The 19114-nt window shown below is 36.4% G+C and overlaps 1 protein-coding gene across 1 annotated transcript in view; it reads left to right on the top strand.

Moving 5' to 3' along the window:
- Nucleotides 1–18728, top strand: part of VIK (VH1-interacting kinase) — a 142343-nt gene extending 123615 nt beyond the window's left edge. The window contains exons 7-11 of the mRNA XM_089807724.1: nucleotides 17198–17257; nucleotides 17501–17616; nucleotides 17795–17880; nucleotides 18041–18156; nucleotides 18377–18728. Coding sequence (XP_089663850.1) covers nucleotides 17198–17257; nucleotides 17501–17616; nucleotides 17795–17880; nucleotides 18041–18156; nucleotides 18377–18506 — 508 coding nt within the window. The 3' untranslated portion in view covers nucleotides 18507–18728. The remainder of the gene's footprint in view (nucleotides 1–17197; nucleotides 17258–17500; nucleotides 17617–17794; nucleotides 17881–18040; nucleotides 18157–18376) is intronic.
- The last annotated feature ends 386 nt before the right edge of the window (nucleotides 18729–19114 follow it).

The raw sequence follows: 19114 nt of genomic DNA, 5'->3' as shown, positions 1-19114 counted from the left end.
CACGTTCAGAATATTACAGTGGTATAAGATATAACAGGGATTTGCGGAACCTAGTTAGCACTTGATCTAAATTTAAGTCCCAGGTTATTACTATGGTATCACATACTGTAGAAAATACAGCTCCAGAAATAACTAAGATTATATATTGCCTGCATATAAGAGCAGTACAGTGGTCTTCAACGGAATGGTGATTATCAAAAGACAATATAATCATTTTTCCAGAAATACGAGAGTCATTAGCACCTTCTTAAAAGAATCTGCAAACTGTTTGCTATATGGTCTCTCATTGTTTAAACAAGAGGTTATTCAGTTGTTTCAAAACTAACAGAAAAATCCAAAGTAGTTAAAATTTTTTATTACAGTGGCATCCAGATGGTCTGGGAACTGTTTGACAAAAGTCCCTCTCAGCTATCCATCCAACATTTCGATTATAAAATTTAAGTTCAGTGTGTTCAGATTTTGGGAAGATAGCACAGTTTCCATTCAAAACACTAAAGAAAAAGTGTCACAGATTGCTCAAAATTCGCATGCCATGGTTGGACAGCACACATTGGGCAGAACTTGTAGAGAATATTACAGTGGGTAGTCAGCTAAGAGACATGCTCAGATTTAAGTCCCACAGGTAGCTGAAACTAGTGGTTCCAGAAAGTTTTATACCCTCCACGGATTTTTGAGTTGGCGGACTGTTATTACAGGTTGGAGACAAAAAACCAGTGGACACGTAATCCTCAACATTTGAATCAGTTAGTTAATCATGTTTACTTCAAGTACCTAAAGGCAGTGGGACAAGAATATGGAGAAGCTTGAACAAAGTTTGAAAAGGTTGGATGAAAATCAGAAAAGGATGAATGAATTGATTTCAGACCCTACAAAACTAGACAAAGTGGCATGATGTATGGTTTCCATTGTTAAGAGGATTACATCACAGAATGAAGAGAAAGAGGAACAAGAGGTCTCTAGAATATCTAGAAGCCTCTATGATGAATTTCCAGCAGTTAGTGACCATCCTACAATTGACCTTATGGAGAGCAAAAATAAGACCTTAGAAAATGAATCAGGAAATTCATTTGATGACAATGAATCCCAAGATCATGATGTGGATGGACACGCAGTCACCTTGGAAGTGGAAGTGCGTGGAGATACCATTATATTAGCAGCTTCTACCTCACCAGTTGAGTCATCCTATGAGGTGCATAGCAATAGAACCCTAAATATTGAGGTGTGCCTAGATGATAGCATACATGATGCTGCTTATCATATGGTGAGTGACATTGATTTAGCCTCATATCACAGTGCAGATGACAAATCGGAAGATTTGTGTGGGAAGGTTTCGTCACAAGGGGATCATCATTTAGCAAGTCAATTGAAGGTTAATGACAGGATGGTTGCCACAACCGTTAAGCATTTTGATGTTGCTCATCAAATGTTGGCCACCTATGGTTGGGGTACTCCTTTGATAGATGAGCATGGTGATAGTGTTTTTTCTATTGTAGAGATACATGCACTGCGAGAAGCGATTGGAATGATGAAACAAATTACCTACAACTACTTGCAAATAGAGATTTTCTTCTTGAGTGGGATTGCATTTGTTATGTTGCATTGCAGGGAAACAAGGAGAAGGTTGCTAAGCTCACTCATGAGCTTGAGGTGACTATGTGCTCTTTGTAGAGTGCCCAGTTGGCCCTTCAAGAGTCACAATTATAGACTGAGAAGCTTATAGAAGAGTTGAGTTTGACACAGTCTCCACCAACTGCAAATATAGTACAATTACATACAGAGGCAATTGATAAAGATCTTATATCCATAGGTTGTAGTAGGGATGTGGTTACATTTATCACAGATATAGTTACAAAAGTTTCAGCTGGGATGAGTACCTTGGTGGAGGATAGTAGAAAACCACTAGTTGTATCGAGTTCTCCTGAGGTTAGTGTCGTGACAGTTGATACAAAACAATTTACTGGTAGCTCTTGTGTCACCATGGTGGATTCTCCTGAGAGTTGTGTGATAGTACACGACACTACTTCGTCATCCACACAGGGCATTTGCAGAGTGTCATCTGGTTGGGAGTATAGCTCTCATGTTGATTTGTTTCCATCTCTTGGAAGCAAATCTGTCACTTCATTCCAGGTAGCTGATTTTGGATGTCGACTTGTTGATTTTCAGAGTTAGAGGGATCAGCTGCTTGATTCAAGTGTTTTTAGTGATGAGCCATCGACAAAGGTTGGAGCATTTTACTGCGAATACACAATAAGGAGTGCTTATCATTTTTCTTTTGACTCACGCACGGAAGACTTGATGATGCATCGGTGTGGATTGGTTCCAGAATTATACCATCCTTTGTGGAATGGGTATTCACCATCTTCGGAAGATGGGATTAGCGACTGCAAGCTTATGACTTAGTTGTTTGTGGGAGATTACTTGCAAGGAAAGCTAGCAGTTATACATCACGTTGATATGTATCCAACATGGTTTGCTATTTCTGTCACAAAGTTTTTTTATAGGTACATGGTTACAAGATGACTATGGTTTCGGTTGGCATGATGGTTTGGTTACTTATCACATCCATGGGAGTTTAGCGAGAGCTGTAGAGAGATGTTGTTTTATAGACGCTCCTAGATGTTTTTATCTCTATATGGCAAATGGATTTGGGGTTCGGTTGTTTTGGGATCTAGATGATGACAGGTTTGACATGGTGTATTGGGTGATCGTGGATCTAGGTGTTAATAGTATCTTACATCGGGTGGATTCAGATTGGTCGGAGTTGTCGTTGTCATCGGTACAGATATTGCAGGAGTGGTACAATGGTACAGTGGTGCAAATATTATAGGAGCTAGTTAGTGGTATCTAAGACAACACACGAGTTCTCACTTGGGGTCCAGGGGTAGCATCCTTATGTATTGCCTTTCATCAGGAAGCTAGGAGGAGAGTTTGGGTGTTATCTTTTTGTGGTGGATATTGGTATATTGTCGAGCTCCCATCTTCACTTGATAGTAGAGACTCGCAAGGTCACTCATGGAGTGAGGCATTTATTTTGACTGAGAGTACTGGTACACAGGGCAACAACATATGGCAATTAGTGACCCTTAATGGTGAGCCTTGGGATCCTGGCATTTAGTTATTTGGCACATTGATTCCTACTATACTATTTCATCATTCTGAGTTTGGGAAGATGCATGTTGGGGTACATCGGCTGAGGAGTAGAACCTCATTTTCGAGGTGAGTATGGGATCCTGGCATTTGGTTTCTGCAGGTATGTGCGGATTGCTTGAGGGCAAGCAATCTTTGAGAAGGGAGGCTTTGTAATGTCCCCTCTTTTTGGGACATTATAATTCTGTGTTGCCAGCTCTCTTCGCCTAGATTTCGAGGGCGAAAAGGTTCTTTACGGGGTTTAGTTCGAGATTTGGCCTAGACATTTCCAGTTCTAGACCCATCAGAGCAGTTTTGGCAGGTTGTCCAAATGCTTACTATTTTTAGTAAGTAATTAGAGCTCAATATTTTTGGTACCTCAGTGCTGGGTTGGAAGCATCTCGTTGAGAGCTTTCCAATGAGCTATTACACATGCTTATCAGAGTTCATTTGGTCAGTTATTTTAATGCCCGATGGCTATATGGTTTATTGACTAAGTGACTGTTAAAGTTCATTTACCTTGTCACTTTATTCATAAAGGTACTATGTTCACTTAAGTGACTAAAGGACAAAAAGGTGCTTTATCCCACATTGCTTAAAAGAGCGTGCATCACATTGGGAAAAGTGATAAAGGTACAACAAGCTCCACATGAGAAGATATAATATTTAAAACAAATTTTAATCTGGGAGCTGGAAACAGTTGTTGGTTATTTCTTCGAGGATGCAAACCCTTGAAGAAGCATTTGAAGGTTGGATGCAAACCTAGCCATCTTACAGGTTTTATTTATATTTCCAATCTAACTGTTATTTCTGTGTATAAGATTGGATTACTTGGATTGTTGCATGTTATTGTATTGCTGTTGTATAATACAATAACGCATTTTGGGGAATTGTTGTGTTAATTCTTGGTTTATGTATGTACTTCTGAATATTGGAGGAATAAACAATCTTTCTAAGTTTTCTTGCATGCAAATCTGCTGATTAGAAATCGATTTAAATTCTGGAATTTATATTGGATATTGGTTTATTGTTCAGATTTAAATCTGCAAGTATATATTTCGGGTTTTTGGTAAAATATCCGGAAAGGGATAGTACACATACACTAGTGATGCTAAATGCTAAACAGTTTTCCTTTTTGCTATTAACCATGGGCTTAAACATTATCAGGAAATTACAATGATTATTAACAAAGAACCTGGTTAGACTCCTCCAAGAATTTGTCCAGGTACAGACTTTTCTAGTGGCTCTAAACCCGATCGCAGGGCCTCTACAATGGATTGCAGATCCTAAATGAACCCAAACACTGCCTGATTTTGCAGTCTGCAGCCTCCAGAATCCTTTCCAAAGTCTTCACAGGCCCAATTTATTTAACACTGGCCTCCAAATTCACAATGCAGGTCTGTAAATCATAAACGCAGGCCTCTAAATGGAATGCAGCCCTCTTAACATATGGTCGTGGGCCTCTAACTGGTAAACACAGGCCTTCCCAATGTGATAGTGGGTCTGCAGGGTCAAAGCAGCCTTCCAGAGATGCTAGTTGCTGCTCAAATTTGTAGAATATGATCGCTCAGTAGAGTGTAGTAAACAAACAGAAGAAATGCCTATATGGGAGGTATAATTCCCAACATATCATGTGCCAAATGCTGGCATCAGCAGTAGTTAAGGTGTTGCCCATTATCTACAGCAGGTCGAATCCAGAAGTGAGTAGTTCAAATGCCCACTCCCAAATGTACTGCTCAAACCAGTCATTCAACATCCATTTCTAATGAAGAGCTCCCTAGACACAGTAAAAATAACAGAAGGGAATAACTCCAGAATTTCAGACTACCAAAAGCTCAATCACCCTAAACTTCAGCTTCTCAGCAACAATAGTATCTCCCAGCCACAGAGAAACACAGTATATGAGACTCAGCAAATATTCAGAATAATTGTAATCACTATACCTCAGCAGTGATTCAAATACCTCTCAGCTACAAACCCTTTTACCTCAGCAAGGGAACACAATTCAAAAAACTCAGAAAAAGCCACAAAGGCAACAAAAGCAAATAAATTATCCTAGCGTGCTTTTGCCAATGAAATGAGCTTGTATTTATAACCTCCAAATTCCCTTTTGTGGCCAAAATGTAACTTCACTCAAGAAGCTTCACCACACAACATTAATTAGAAGCTTCCATTAGATTCTCTCACTTGACTTGGCTTAACTAATTAATAAATGACACTTTCCAATGATAACTCAACTCTCAACTTAAGTGAAATTATAAAGTTAAATTATAACTTTATAATAAGCCATTTAATAATTAATAATAATCTAGCAACTAAAAATATAATAACTCCCAAAAATACTCATTATTTGAATGTGCCGTCTAAAATAGGAGTCATACCTATTATTTCTCCATGTGATCAAATGCTCTTTTCAATATTAGAAAGGGTCCATTTCGATCAACACCAACTTACCACAAATAGTAAGTACACAAAACTAAGCCCAAATGAAGTTTGATCTGAGCCAAATGAAGACCAACCTATAGCTTACTGAGATGTGGAGAAGATAAGACCCTCCCAAGCCAAGCCACTGCCATAGAAGATCCTCTATCCACAATAATTAGCCTACGAGGATCACAATAATGGGCTAATCCCTGAAACTATGATGCCGACAAAATTGGGAACATTACATTGTTGAATGTTCAAACATATTGCTTCATCTCATATACACACCCTAAGATAACACATGAGATTGAGGATATTGGAATTATCTTGTAATTGTATTTAGATAGCTGTGTGCTAGTGTTTTGCCATGTTGAACCTTATGTGCTAGCATCATGCCAAGATGTAATGTCCCAATTATGGGATTGCCCTAATGTTTTTCCTAGAATCTCAAATCCCATTAAAATAGGATGTATAAGGTAGGTAGAAATAAACTTTACCAATTTAAATGCCTTATAACAAGATAAATCTTGATTTAGGTCTTGCAATAACCAAATTGACTATATTGTTAGTGTAATGTAGTTTGCCTATATGATTATGGATTCTCATGATAATTTTCTCATATGGATTATCCTTCACAAATAGTGCCTTTGTATGATGTAGCTATGCCCATTTCATTGTGGGACTCTTGCTTTTGTATGATGTAGCATGACCCATTCCATTACAAGCAGTATTCCCTTGCCCTTGTATGATGTTGCTCATGCCCATTCCATGAGAAGACTTAAGCCTTTGTATCATCTAGCATGGCCCATTCCACTACATGACTTATCAAGTTATCCCTTGCCTTTGTATGATGTAGCATGGTTGATTCCATTGCAGAAAATACCTATCTTGTGAGGTATTAATACTACTTTTCATTGTTGCCTTTGAAAATATTAATTCATATAGATTATCCTTCACAAATAATGCCTTTGTATGATGTTACTCATGCACATTCCACCACAGGCCTTATTTTGTTGCCTTTGTATGATGTAGTTCATGCCCATTTCATCATGGGACTCTTGCCTTTGTATGATGTAGCTCATGCCCATTCCACCACAAGACTTGTGCCTTTGTATCATGTAGCATGGTCCATTTCACTACATGACTTATCCCTTGCCTTTGTATGATGTAGCATGGTCAATTCCATTGCAGAAAATACCTATCTTGTGAGGTATTAATACTACTTTTGATTTTTGCCTTTGAGAATAATAATATTATTCTCCCAAATGATTTTCCCTTTTTTGATTTCTTCTTGAAACGAAACCTTCTCATCCTTAAAATTTCCTTTTGAGTGTAGGGAGTCATGCCCTTTTATTTGTTAATGCCCTTATGAAAGGGTCAGATTCTTTAGTTATAAAAATACGTCTATTTGACAACAACTATTTCCCCCTTTCACTCCTTATTTTATCTTCAACTACCTCTCGCTAATGAAATTTGTCTGGACTACTTTCAAATTGGCACATATCCAATTTAAAATCTGCATATCCTCTTCTTATTTACTTCCTTCTCAAGTCTTATTTCAGAACCCTCCTTATACTTGTAATTATCTCTGCTGTTTTGGACCAAAAAATATCGAACTAGGACTGACAAGAATTTCGTCAAACAGTTGTAATGTAACGAGTTCTTTGAGAAAAGTATTACTATATCATCACTTTACTATTTCATGAGGCTAACACTAAGGAATGAACATGCTAAACAATGATTCCAGTACTTCAACCAAATCAGAATTAGAAATTGATTGCAGAACTTAATACTAATATCTTATATTCAAGTCAATGAATCAATAAGCTTAAAGCTAGAGTCTGAGAATGCGGTTACAGTCTTTACAATATCGTCAGATATGCAATATAAACAATGCAGAGTGAGTAAAGATGAACAGACCCGAACATGGTGAATACCGTTAAGAACTTGAGTAGGCAGCAACCACCCAGTCCATCAATGCTTCCAGATACTTAACCTGTCTGCCACCTGTTGCTGGACTCTATGCAGTCGAGGGAACCCGACTCATACTGTAGGTGAAGATAATGCTGCTGTAGTTACTAAATGCCCAAGCTGTGTATTGCTCAGTGAATCCCCTCCGTGTGGTAACTTCTCAATAAGCTACCGTATTCTCCAAATACCAACTGCAATGCAAAGTCTCTGCTATAGTTACCTCCAGTGCCGCTTTTGTCATACTATTATACCTGACTTTCCATCCTATAGGACGGTGCTCACGTGCAAAATAATAACGTGGGAGTGACTCAATGCAGGTGGGTACTTGTCTAACTATTCCGTAATCTCCTCTGAATGGAAAGGTACGCTGCCATTGTGTAAAACGCAGATTGAGGAAATCACACTTATGCAAAACCTTACCAAAACTCTGACCTGGAAATGTTTGCTTCCTTGAATGCCGACCCACTTCAAACTGGTGTTCTATAGAAGCTAATGCCATTCACTGACCAGTCCTCTTCCTGTTTAATGCAGTAGTTCCAACTTCTTGCCTAAACTCCAAATCGAATTCCAAATCTGATAGTAAACTGTGCTGCACTAGGTTTGTGTATAGTTTCACACTTTCCCCAAGGGGTTTTGTCCTTAGGGAAATCCAGTCACATCTAAGCAACCTTGGGATTTATAAAATAACATGTATCCATTTGTGGTGTGAATCCCAATGTAAAAGCTTTCTTTTATAACCTCGAAGTGTGGGGAGAAACAAACCTCTTAGCAATGTGGGATAAAAGACTATTTCGTCTTTTAGTCACTTAAGTCATTTTGTCCTGAAGTGACTTTAAACAATAAAGTACTTTATACTTCAACTCAATAAAATAAAGTGACTTTTAGCCTTAGGATTTCGCATTTAAAAAACTCCTCAACAGAAACCAAAACTCTTGTGACTGGCTGGCATCCTAAATCACATGCCATTAGCCTATCTGGATGGAAAGATAGATCAACTAGGCGCCATTAATGCTAGTGCAGAGAAGGGGACATTACAATACTTCTGCGCTAAATCTGCACTAGATCTCGTCTACTTCTTTTTTCCCATTTCATTTTATCCTATATCTTCTCATCTGAGAGAGAGATCACACCTCTTCATGTATGCCTTAGAGTCACAACCTTACTAATTACAACCCCTTTGAAGAGCCATGGCACTTTATACTCATAAACCTTTTGAAGAGTCGCAACCTTCATAATTACAACCCTTCCAAAGAGTCACAGCTCTATTGAAGAGTGACAACCCATTTGAATAGTCACAGCCCTTCACCTTTTGAAAGTCACTTCCTTAATTTCCTCGCATTCCTTTCTTCTATTAATCCTTCTTTAATTCCTTGATCTCCTCTTCCTCTGTATATCCTTTCAAATGAGTTTATTTTGAGGGAATCACAACTCTTCATTACATATCTTTTGACCTTTAATTAAATTTAGTTAATTTATATTTCATTATATTAATTTGATAATTAATTTATATATATTTTAATTCTATTATTAATATCTCATTTCAGATAGGGGACATCACATAAAATGAACATTGTAGTACTTTAAACATTTGGCATCAGTGCACAATATTCAATAACCTTTTGAACCTTGGGCAAGCTAATTCATTGTTTTGTGTGCTATGACAAAAATCTCAATAGCTATATGTGCTCTTGTGATGATTCATGCAACCTCGTAATTGACTTAATGCTTTGAACATTGTTGAAAGATCCCACTTATGCAAGAGGGCATTTTTTTTTTATAGATTTACCAACATCAAAGTGTTTTCACATAAAATTGTGGACATCTCAGATTTCAATTTCAGAATTTATTTGAACAACAATATCGCCAGATTTTTCTTGGAAATGGAACCAGAAAATAAAACAATGTCTCAACCTTTTGATTTAGTGTGCATCTGGAATGAAATAGCGTACTTGTCCTTCAAGAAGAAAGACACTTGTCTCCTTATTGTAGCTGCCAGAATATTGATGGAAAACAATCACCACCAGATTTAGTTTCTGTTCTCAGATGTCCTGTTTATAGATGATTTGATAATCTTAGCGTTCCCGCTATTTGAAGGTTCTTTCACAGCAAAGGAAGCTTGAATGCTTCTTTCTAGACCAGTGTTCCAATACAGATGCTGACTAAGATACAGAAGAATTTATTGGAAACACTAACAGTAGTCCGTAGAAAACTTCTACAGAACACCTTATGGGAAAATGGCACCTGTACTAATAAATTTGTTCTTTGAATAGTACAACTTTAGTTGATATAGTGTTTTTGGCCGATTAAAATATTCTCTTTGACAAAAATGGAAGATTTCACACACGGAATTTGAGAAATGAATAAGCCCATTGAAGACCTAGATGAATGAATATTAAGCTTATATCAGCTTTATGTGTTATTTGATAAAGGTAATTTCTAGTAGCCCTTAATCTGAAGGGAGCTCCATAAAAAGCCTGTCAAAAATCTCCTTGAAAAATCTTACTGCTTCCTTGCATATTTCTGCCTTGTCCTATAACAAATTCCCTTCCTTGTCCTTAATGGAAAAAATCTTATTACAAGAATGCCTTACCTTCACAGACATGAAAAAACTTTGTATTCCTATCACCATCCTTCAACTAGACCTCTCTGGATTTTTGCCTCCAAAAAATCTCTTCCCTGGAAAGAATTTCTGCATACTACTTGGATAGAAAGTTTACCAATTTGAAGTCCTATTCAGTCATTCCATTTTCAAAATTCTAGAATTTAAATCCTCCACCTGGGACTCAATCCTGAATTTTTCAGTAAATATGTTCTTCTAAACTTCCCTGTTCCACACTTTTAACCTTTCCTTCAAAAATTGGAGCTTTTTAAAGAAACAAAGGCTGTCTTCCCTTTTCTAAATGGGGCAAAACACCACCATTGTTTTAATAATTCCGAAATATTTTCTCCCTACAACCACAACTTTAAATTTAAAGGCAGACCTGTCCGGGGTGGAATCCTCCTGTATCCTAAAAGAGATGGAAAAGTGATGTAATCCTGAAATTGAAAGGATCTTAGAGCAGTGTGCCTATGTGCTTAGTTCTCAATCTTCAAACAATAAAAACTTGTCCAACTTTTCAGTTATGTTGAGGAAACCTTCTCTCCTATTTATCCATGTGAAGTACCCATTATTGAACTCCACATTTACAAGTCCATTTCTTATTATGAAATCATTAAAATCCTTCCAACTCCTTCCAGCCCAGCCTTTGCCATTTCTCACTGGAGCTCGTAATAGTATTAAGTCCCCTCCTAATAAAAAGCGAGCATCTTCCTGTTTGAGTTGTTTGGCCCATAAATGTTAAGAAGGTAGAGAAAAGTTGGTTTGATTTTACCTCCACCCATTGTCAATTCGTAGCCTGAATAATTAGAGAGACCTCCACCACGTTCTCATCCCACATTATTCCTAGCCCTCCTGAAGCTCCATCTGAACCCTTGCATATTAGGTGCCATTTACCAAAATGACTTATGAAAGAATTAATGTCGTTTTTCATCATTACTTGTAATAGAAAAATTTCTAGTTTAGCCTCCTCAAGGTCTCTTGATCAGGCGAATTTTGTTAGGGGTATTGCACCCTCTAACATTCCATGATAGGGACCTCATTGCAGCCAGGGAAAAGCATAGCCTTTTCCTGATCTTAGCAATTTTGTTTGGTCTGCTGCACAACCATCCTGCTCTAATTTCATCCTATTGGTTTTTGGACCCCTCTTTTTCTCCCCCACCATTGGCTTAGTGATCATGGATGGAGTTTGAATAATCTCCCCTTGTCTTGGAATTGTAGGGGATTCTAATAATCCTAACTCGTCATCCTCCAAATCTTCCTCCAATTTATAAGGATTATCACCACTATCTCTTGCCTCCTCCCATTTATCTTCCAAGTTCCTGATTAGAGAGATCTTGATGTCCTTGAAAAGCTGGCTTGTCTCATGTACCTCTTGCCTTATGGGAGAGGGGAGATGAAAATCCCCCTGCCACAAGTGATTACTGTCATAGAGGTTGTTATCACAAGCTTCTCTTTGAATCAGGTCCTTCTCCAGCAGGGAAATCATTTGTTCAATAACAGGTACCAAGTCCCGCACAAAGCTTGAAGCCCCATTTTACTGAAAATCACTGACTGTAACTTCTTTCCCTTTCTCCAATTCATTCCTATTAACCTTGGTCTCCTAGGAGGTTTGTCTTGTATTCTTCTTGATTGGATCTGTGGCTCGAGCCATTTGGGCTCCTATTATCCTTGTTTCATCATTTTTACCTTCAAAATGAGTTTCCTTAATATAGGGTACCAAGCAACAATCGCTCTCGACTCTTGAACTTTCCATCCTTTCCTGATCAAACAATTTGTCGTTAATGCCCTTAACTAGTTTTCTGGTCTCATTGAATATAATTTTTCCTTATCTTGACAAAAGCTCCATTTTTCATCATCTTGCATTCTATTCTAGGAAATGTTGTTTTTCTTATTGCCTTTTGTAAGCTGAATAATCCTTTTATTTAAACAGTTTGATTCCAAGCTCTTACCTTTGCCTATGGATATAGGATCTTCCTGGTCCTCTCTGGGCCTCTCACCTTCCACCATTAATGGTTGCCTCCATTCCCTTTTTTCTGAACTCAAGAAAACATGGGTAAAAGCACAAACTTGTGTCACCTTTTATAAAGAAAAAGGATCTCAGAACATAAATTGTTCAACTTAAACGACATAAAAATGGTATATGTGCTTAGAAATTGAAGATGATGTAAATTGATGAAATGTGTGAAATTTGATGAATTTTATACCTATAACTTTAAAAAAAAAATGAAGTAAGAATTTATTCAGTTTTTAAAGTTATAGGTATAAAATATGTTATAGATAACATGTATAGCTAGGGAACAAAAAAAAATATTGGTTTTTGATGTATATTTTATTTTCTATGAGTACTCAAGTTCAATCTATCAGAAATCAATAGTTTTTACCTCCCGTCAAAACTTCCCTATCAAATCTATACCTTTAAAAAAAAACGTATTCTTGAAGATGACTATCTCCTCTAGAGATAAATATAAATTTTAATTTATTTTGATATGATTTACTAATTTTTTTATTTGAGTGAGCATCTTCTCAAATGTTAAAATAGCTACTTATAATATTTTGAAATTACAACATATTATAACTAATAAAAACACTATGAAATTTATATATTGATGATATTGACGCTGACATCTATAAAATGGTATTTTTAGTTTTTGAAAAAGTTGAATTTTGATAGAGAAATGAGATTTGACCAAAATAGGTTTAGAGATCCTAAAAGGTGACATAGAGCTATGATTTTACCCACATGTGTTGGCTTTTCATAACAATCTTGCCACCACACGTGAATCCTTGAGTAGATAGTGAAATCCACAGGGTCAAATGCTTCCTTGATTTTTATTACTTTACTTAATGATTTGCCTATTAGCCTTGGGTTTCCTTTTCCTGATATTCCTGGGGTAGATTGTGGAGTCTGAACCTACCAGAACCTCATCCACTTCCTCCTTGTCTTGATTGACTCTTTAACAAACAAACCTTTTCCATCTATAGTATATGCGCATTCTTCAAAATCCACTTCCTATCTTCCTTGGTATCCATTATCACTAGTAGGAACCCTTTCACAAGAGTTCTAATAGAGTTAAAACTACTCCAATTATCCTTAAACCATGTGATAATTTTAATCAGGGAAGGCCATGGGCCAAGCCATTTAACCACTAGGGCTTTCTCATTGAGGAAGGCCAAATATTCTAGCCATTGTTGATTGCTTAGTTGTATAGATGCTACCCGCGCAAGTCACACCCTGTTTGGTTTCCTTTGCCATTGGTTTCTGGTCCAAAATTGATATCGGTGTAGGTTGTGTTAGCCTCCAAAACTAATGCTCTATTTGCTTGAAACCAAATCTTGGTTGTTTATGTAAAGAGCCATCATTTTGCCAACGCATAGTGACCTCCCGGTTCCTTCCTTTCCTATTAAACCTATTTTTTTAACCCTTTCTTTTCAAAAAGTCCCAACCCATCGGTTGCTATTGCCATGGGACCATCATCCCTTGTCCTGCGGGAAGCCAAATTTTGTATGCCAAACCTGCAATTTTTCGAAATTGGCTTCTTTCCGCTTGAGCACCTTCCAACCATTGCACCATGTTGCTCTTCAACATCCTCATGTGCAACTTTCCAAAAAAATTATGTTTATTATTTTTAAACTATTGTTGTATATAATTATAAGTTCAAACCTCATACAATATAGTATGAATCACTTTATACTAGTCCCTAATGCCATGGTTAGGGGTAGTATTAGGTTTAAACTTTAGGTTATGATTTTGTTTAGGATTAGGGTTTAATGTGTGGGTTATGATAGGGTTAGGGTTAGGGTTGTCAATAAGGTTTAGAGTTGCAATAATGGTTAGGGTAAGAGGTTAATACTATTATGGTCAGGGTTACGATTTTGATTAGGATTAAGGTTAAAGTAATGATTGTGGTCACAATTAGGAATATGGTTTTATTTTATGACAAAAATTAGGGTTTTTATTATTGTTAGATTAGGATAATGGTTTAGGTTTATGTTATGATTAGGGTTAGGGTTGTGTTTAACTTTTGGGTTATGGTATTGTATGAAAAAAATACACCTACCTTTTTTCTCTAATTGACCTTCAATATCTCTTCGGCATACCCATTGCACCCTAAACGTGTGATTGCCAGTTTACTTAATTGAAATTGTGGTTCAAATTCTTTTCCAAAAGTTTTCAAAGCTTTTTTAATTTGTTTTTTGCTTCAGCAAAAATTGGGTTTTTTAGATCTTTTTGATCAGTTTTTTCTTTTGCAGTTTAACATGGGTTCTACATTTCTTGGATGTGTGTTGTGTGCAAGGCTTCTTTAGTATTGTGTGATAAAGTTTTCTATGATTGTTTTCATCAAAAAATTGTGGGTTTTGTTGTTGGTGCAAAGAAAAGTATTTTCTGTTCTTCTGAAGGATTTTTTCACTGCTACAGTACTGCATGGCAATGGTAGTGCGGGGTTTTGCATTTTTTTTTCCGAACAAATTGTAATTTATTTGATCTAAGAGGAGGTTTTGCTCGATTTTTTCTGAAAAAACTGTTGTTTTCTTTGTTGTGGGTTTGTTGGTTTATGATGATTTTTTGAAAATTGTGTGATTTTACAGTTTTGGATACAAAATAAGGGTGGATAATTACAGTTTTGGATACAAAATAAGGGTGGATAATTGTTTCACAAAATGGTGGGCTTATGTCTTTGACAGCATTGTAAAGATTTTTGATAAAATTGCGGTTTCTTGCAACAGTTTTTAAGTCATGCATAAGGTTTCTAGGGTGAATAGTGTTCCTAAAAATGTATTATAGTTTTTGCTTGATTTTTTTTTATGAGATTGTGGTTGATTTTCTAAAGCAACGACCTGGGGTATTTTGCCTAAATCATGGTTTTAGAGTTTATGTTGATTTTTATCATAAAAAATCACGCTTTGTTGAAAAGCTATTTTTTTATCTCATTTTCCGTGTCTCTAAATAGAGGGAGGGTCTCAATAACAGGCTCATGTCGCAGAGTGTTCAAAGAAGGATGAGTCAGCCTTCAATGATTTCGTAGCCAAATGAACAATAAATTACGCTAAGTCTTTTGCAGGGTAGTAAGCTGATGTAATGTACCCAACTCAAAGCAATACAATTGACAACAGTTGGTTGTCCTTTCCTTGGAAGAGGACGTAGAGCATCATTGGGCAAGAAACGAAGTCCTCAGCTTGTTCTAAATTCTAATTTTAAGTTGACTGCATGTCTTATGATACAACTTAAGTGAACTTAAGTTGTTTCCAAGTGAACTTAAGTTATTTTAAGTTAGGTACGTCTCTTTAGGCAACTTGAGTGACTTTATAAAACATATCACAAAAAGTTAAAGTGGGCCCCAACTTCAAAAAGTTTCATTGGTGCTAACTTTAGTATTTTATTTTGGAGAGTTGGATTGAAGGTGGAATATTAAGGGTGGAGATTGATTCATCTTTTTAGAAGGTGCTATGAAACATCCTAAGGGGCTCATTTAGAGTTCATTGTGTGATTAGGATTTTTTCTTATTGCTGTTGCAACTTGGCTCAAGGATTGAAACCCTTAAACATCCATGATTTCAGTGAGACACGAGGGCTCTCCCTAGTGAAAAGAGTGTGTTTCAGTGGAAGAACTTTGGTTTGTGAAATCCTAGCACATTGTTAGTTCTGGGATACAAGTATTGATCAGGTTTGGAGGCCAAATTGGGGACAATATCAGTGTTGGAGACTCAGATCTGGGGACATTCACTACTGCAGATGATCCATTTCTGAGTTTGTGAGAGACTACTGCAAGGAGCAACTAGAATAGATTGTTTGGCAGTTATTTTGGGAGTCTAATGCTTTCCATTTTGGACAGATAGGTTTCATCAAGTGCAGAAATAAATCTGAGGTATCTTTGTGCCTAAATCTGTTTATTTAAAAATTAGGGAAAATCAGATGTAAACCTTTCTGAAGATTCTGGGTTATTTTGTAATCATTTATGATCATAATAGCAATTAGAAATTTCTGTTTATGGTTTTATATTTGATCTAAAAACTGAGATATAATGAGAATCATTTGATGCAAAGTTCATTTCCAGATTTATGCCCTAGTTGTGAAAGTTCTTCTTAACAGACTTGTGCCCTAGTTTGCCTATTGTATTGTGTCCTTTTTAGTATCCCATTTGGAAATATTATAACTAAATGACCATTAAGGGAGACTATTATAATAGTATTGTGATATTTAGCTTATAATGGTCATTTAAGTAGTTCAGTTAGTAACATACTATTCTGAATGTTGGCTAGTTTTAGAAACTTCCATTTTTGTCTGTACTTGTTATTACTGTTGTGGAAAAATCTCCTGTAAACTTCTATATAAGGAGTATCCTTTCTTTTGTTTAATACTACATTAAATTATCATTTTATTTTAAACACCCACTAATGATTGCGTTCGTCTGTTCTGGCTTGTTGAGTTGTCTGGAACCTGGATAATCTGTTGGCGTGACTGGTATTTAATATATTATGGGGGTTACAAATCAGGTATAAAGTTATAAGAAGAATGCATATGGGAATTTAATCAATTTGTTTATATAAACTTATAAACAACTATTATTGTGTTTATAAACATATTAAATTATATTTAAGACTTTGTCTGCTAACAATGCTCTACCCTCAAGTCATGGTTTTACTTTTAATACTCGGGTTTTCTAGCTTTCTAGGGTTTATAGCATGTCATTTTGTGTCAAATAGCTTGAATTCCTCGGACCTCCCATGTGCATACTGGATGCAATACCAGTGAGCTACTGGCTCTTGTCGATGCTGGTCACTTTTCTAGTGTGGATTGTTTTTCTTCCATAGCATTGTAAAAAACAAAAAGTTATAAATTTCTTTCTTGTTCATTTAAAAAAAAAAAAGATTTTTCTGTTTCTTTTCTTGAGATAAAATAAGCACAAGTGGTCTATGTTTTGGAAAGATTGTTGAGTTATCCTATTCATGGCATTTGGGTCTTTATTTTTGAAAGTTCTCTAGGAATCCGAATAACCATTCAACACCAATTACTGTATTGTATCAGTAGAAATTCTTGCTATGAAAAGATTAATTTTTGATCTTCATTTGTTATTTGTAGGGGAATGGCCTACCTTCATAATGAGCCCAATGTCATCATTCATCGTGACTTAAAGCCAAGGTAAGCTTGTCAAGGAATTCTGATCAAATTGTGATGGAATAATACTGTGGCATAAGTGATCCTCAGTGATTTGAGCAATTGTATCTTGTGTATTCTTGTGACTGGTCAGATGAGGCATCTGCCTCAAGGATCAACTTGAGGGAAAATTGGTTTTTGTGAGGTCATTGTTTGCTTAGTAAATTGTACTTTTTTATGTTTCAGTTTCCCATATTTATTTGATGTGATTTTTTCATTGATTTTCAGAAACGTGCTACTGGTGAATCAAAATCATTTGAAGGTTGGAGATTTTGGCCTAAGCAAACTGATTAAGGTGAAACATGCTCAGGATATGTACAAATTGACTGGAGAAACTGGAAGCTGTGAGTTCGAAACCTGTCCTGAGATTATTTTCTTAAAAATTACATTGCATGCCTGAGCATGCATTACTCTCAGCTCTAAAGCTATATAATCGTTTGATTTTGTAGATATGTGAAGTTAAAAATGAGTATTGATTACAAAAGGCATTGTCTAATATTAGTTTTTGAAATGTAAATACAGACCGTTACATGGCCCCAGAAGTATTCAAGCATAGGAAATATGATGCAAAAGTTGATGTGTTCTCCTTTGCAATGATTCTTTATGAGGTACTGTAACTACAACTCTGGTTTTCTATCTTCTTTTGTATCGACTGCTTCATTCTTAAAAAGTGAAGTTCATCGGCTTAAGTTGAAACTCCAAGTGATCTGATGTTAGGTATCCTTTCTATATTTTTTATTTTCATCACTGTCAGTCTTTGATTTGCAGATGTTCGAAGGATGCCCACCTTTTACAAGCTATGATGCATATGAAGCCGCCAAGATAGTGTCCAAAGGGGACCGGCCACTCTTTCGGGCAAAAACTTACACTCCGGAGATAAAAACGTAAGAAATGTAGTTTTCATTTCATGATTATCAGTATCCCATAGTTTTCTAGTTTGTCTTTTCCGAACTGTTAGTTTGCCCCATAAGAGATATAATGAATAGGGTATTCGCATAGAAAAAAACTATTTTGATTTCCTTCGGCGCTTTTATAGGCTTTAGCCACCGAAGTTACGCATGTTAATAATTAATGAGTTATATTTCATGTCTTGGTTTCCACAAGGTTGATTGAGGAGTGCTGGAGTAGCAACGGCGACGACAGGCCTTCTTTTTTGAATATTCTTAACAGGCTTGAGAAAATCAAGGAAACATTATCTTCAGACCATCATTGGCCTTTCTTGCATCATAATTGAGTAGTTGTTTCTGTGTCCTTAAATGCTACGGTATGATATGATGGGCACAGAGCCGAGGTTCAAATTTATCGTTCAGCAATTGTGATCTCTTGGATTACAACATCCAAGGACTTCGGAATTCTAGCTATAAATTCTAACCTTGTAGTCTAATGTTTCGTACCCACGACACTCTTATCTGGTGTAACTTTGATTTATCATGAAAAAGAATGTTATTCCATCTTATTTAACAGGTCTTACCAGATGTCGTTAATTTGATTGCAGAAGACTTTGAGATAATCCAAAAGCTCGAGCTGCTGTAAACTAATGTCGATTCACATTTCTTTCACAAGTGCCATCATTTAGACATCGTTACAATAGTTTGATATGAATAATTTCTAAAAAATAAAAATGTTCATAGGTAGAGAAATCGCTAAAAGTTACAAAGATATGTAACCTGCGTGCGAATTGGATTGGCCTTGGGGTAATCTACATATTGATGCGTATTTTTTATAGTCCAATCTCGGCTATTACATTATATACATATTTATGTAGACCAAGAATTTAGAGTGAAGATCGAGGAATCGATACGATAACCGGAATGTTACGTGGGAAAACGGTAATGAAATGTA

This window comes from Cupressus sempervirens, chromosome 10, assembly GCF_028749045.1.
Source record: "Cupressus sempervirens isolate cs-2001-9-10 chromosome 10, ASM2874904v1, whole genome shotgun sequence".
Taxonomy (NCBI): Eukaryota; Viridiplantae; Streptophyta; class Pinopsida; order Cupressales; family Cupressaceae; genus Cupressus; species Cupressus sempervirens.
This window is presented reverse-complemented; position numbering and strand designations above follow the sequence as displayed.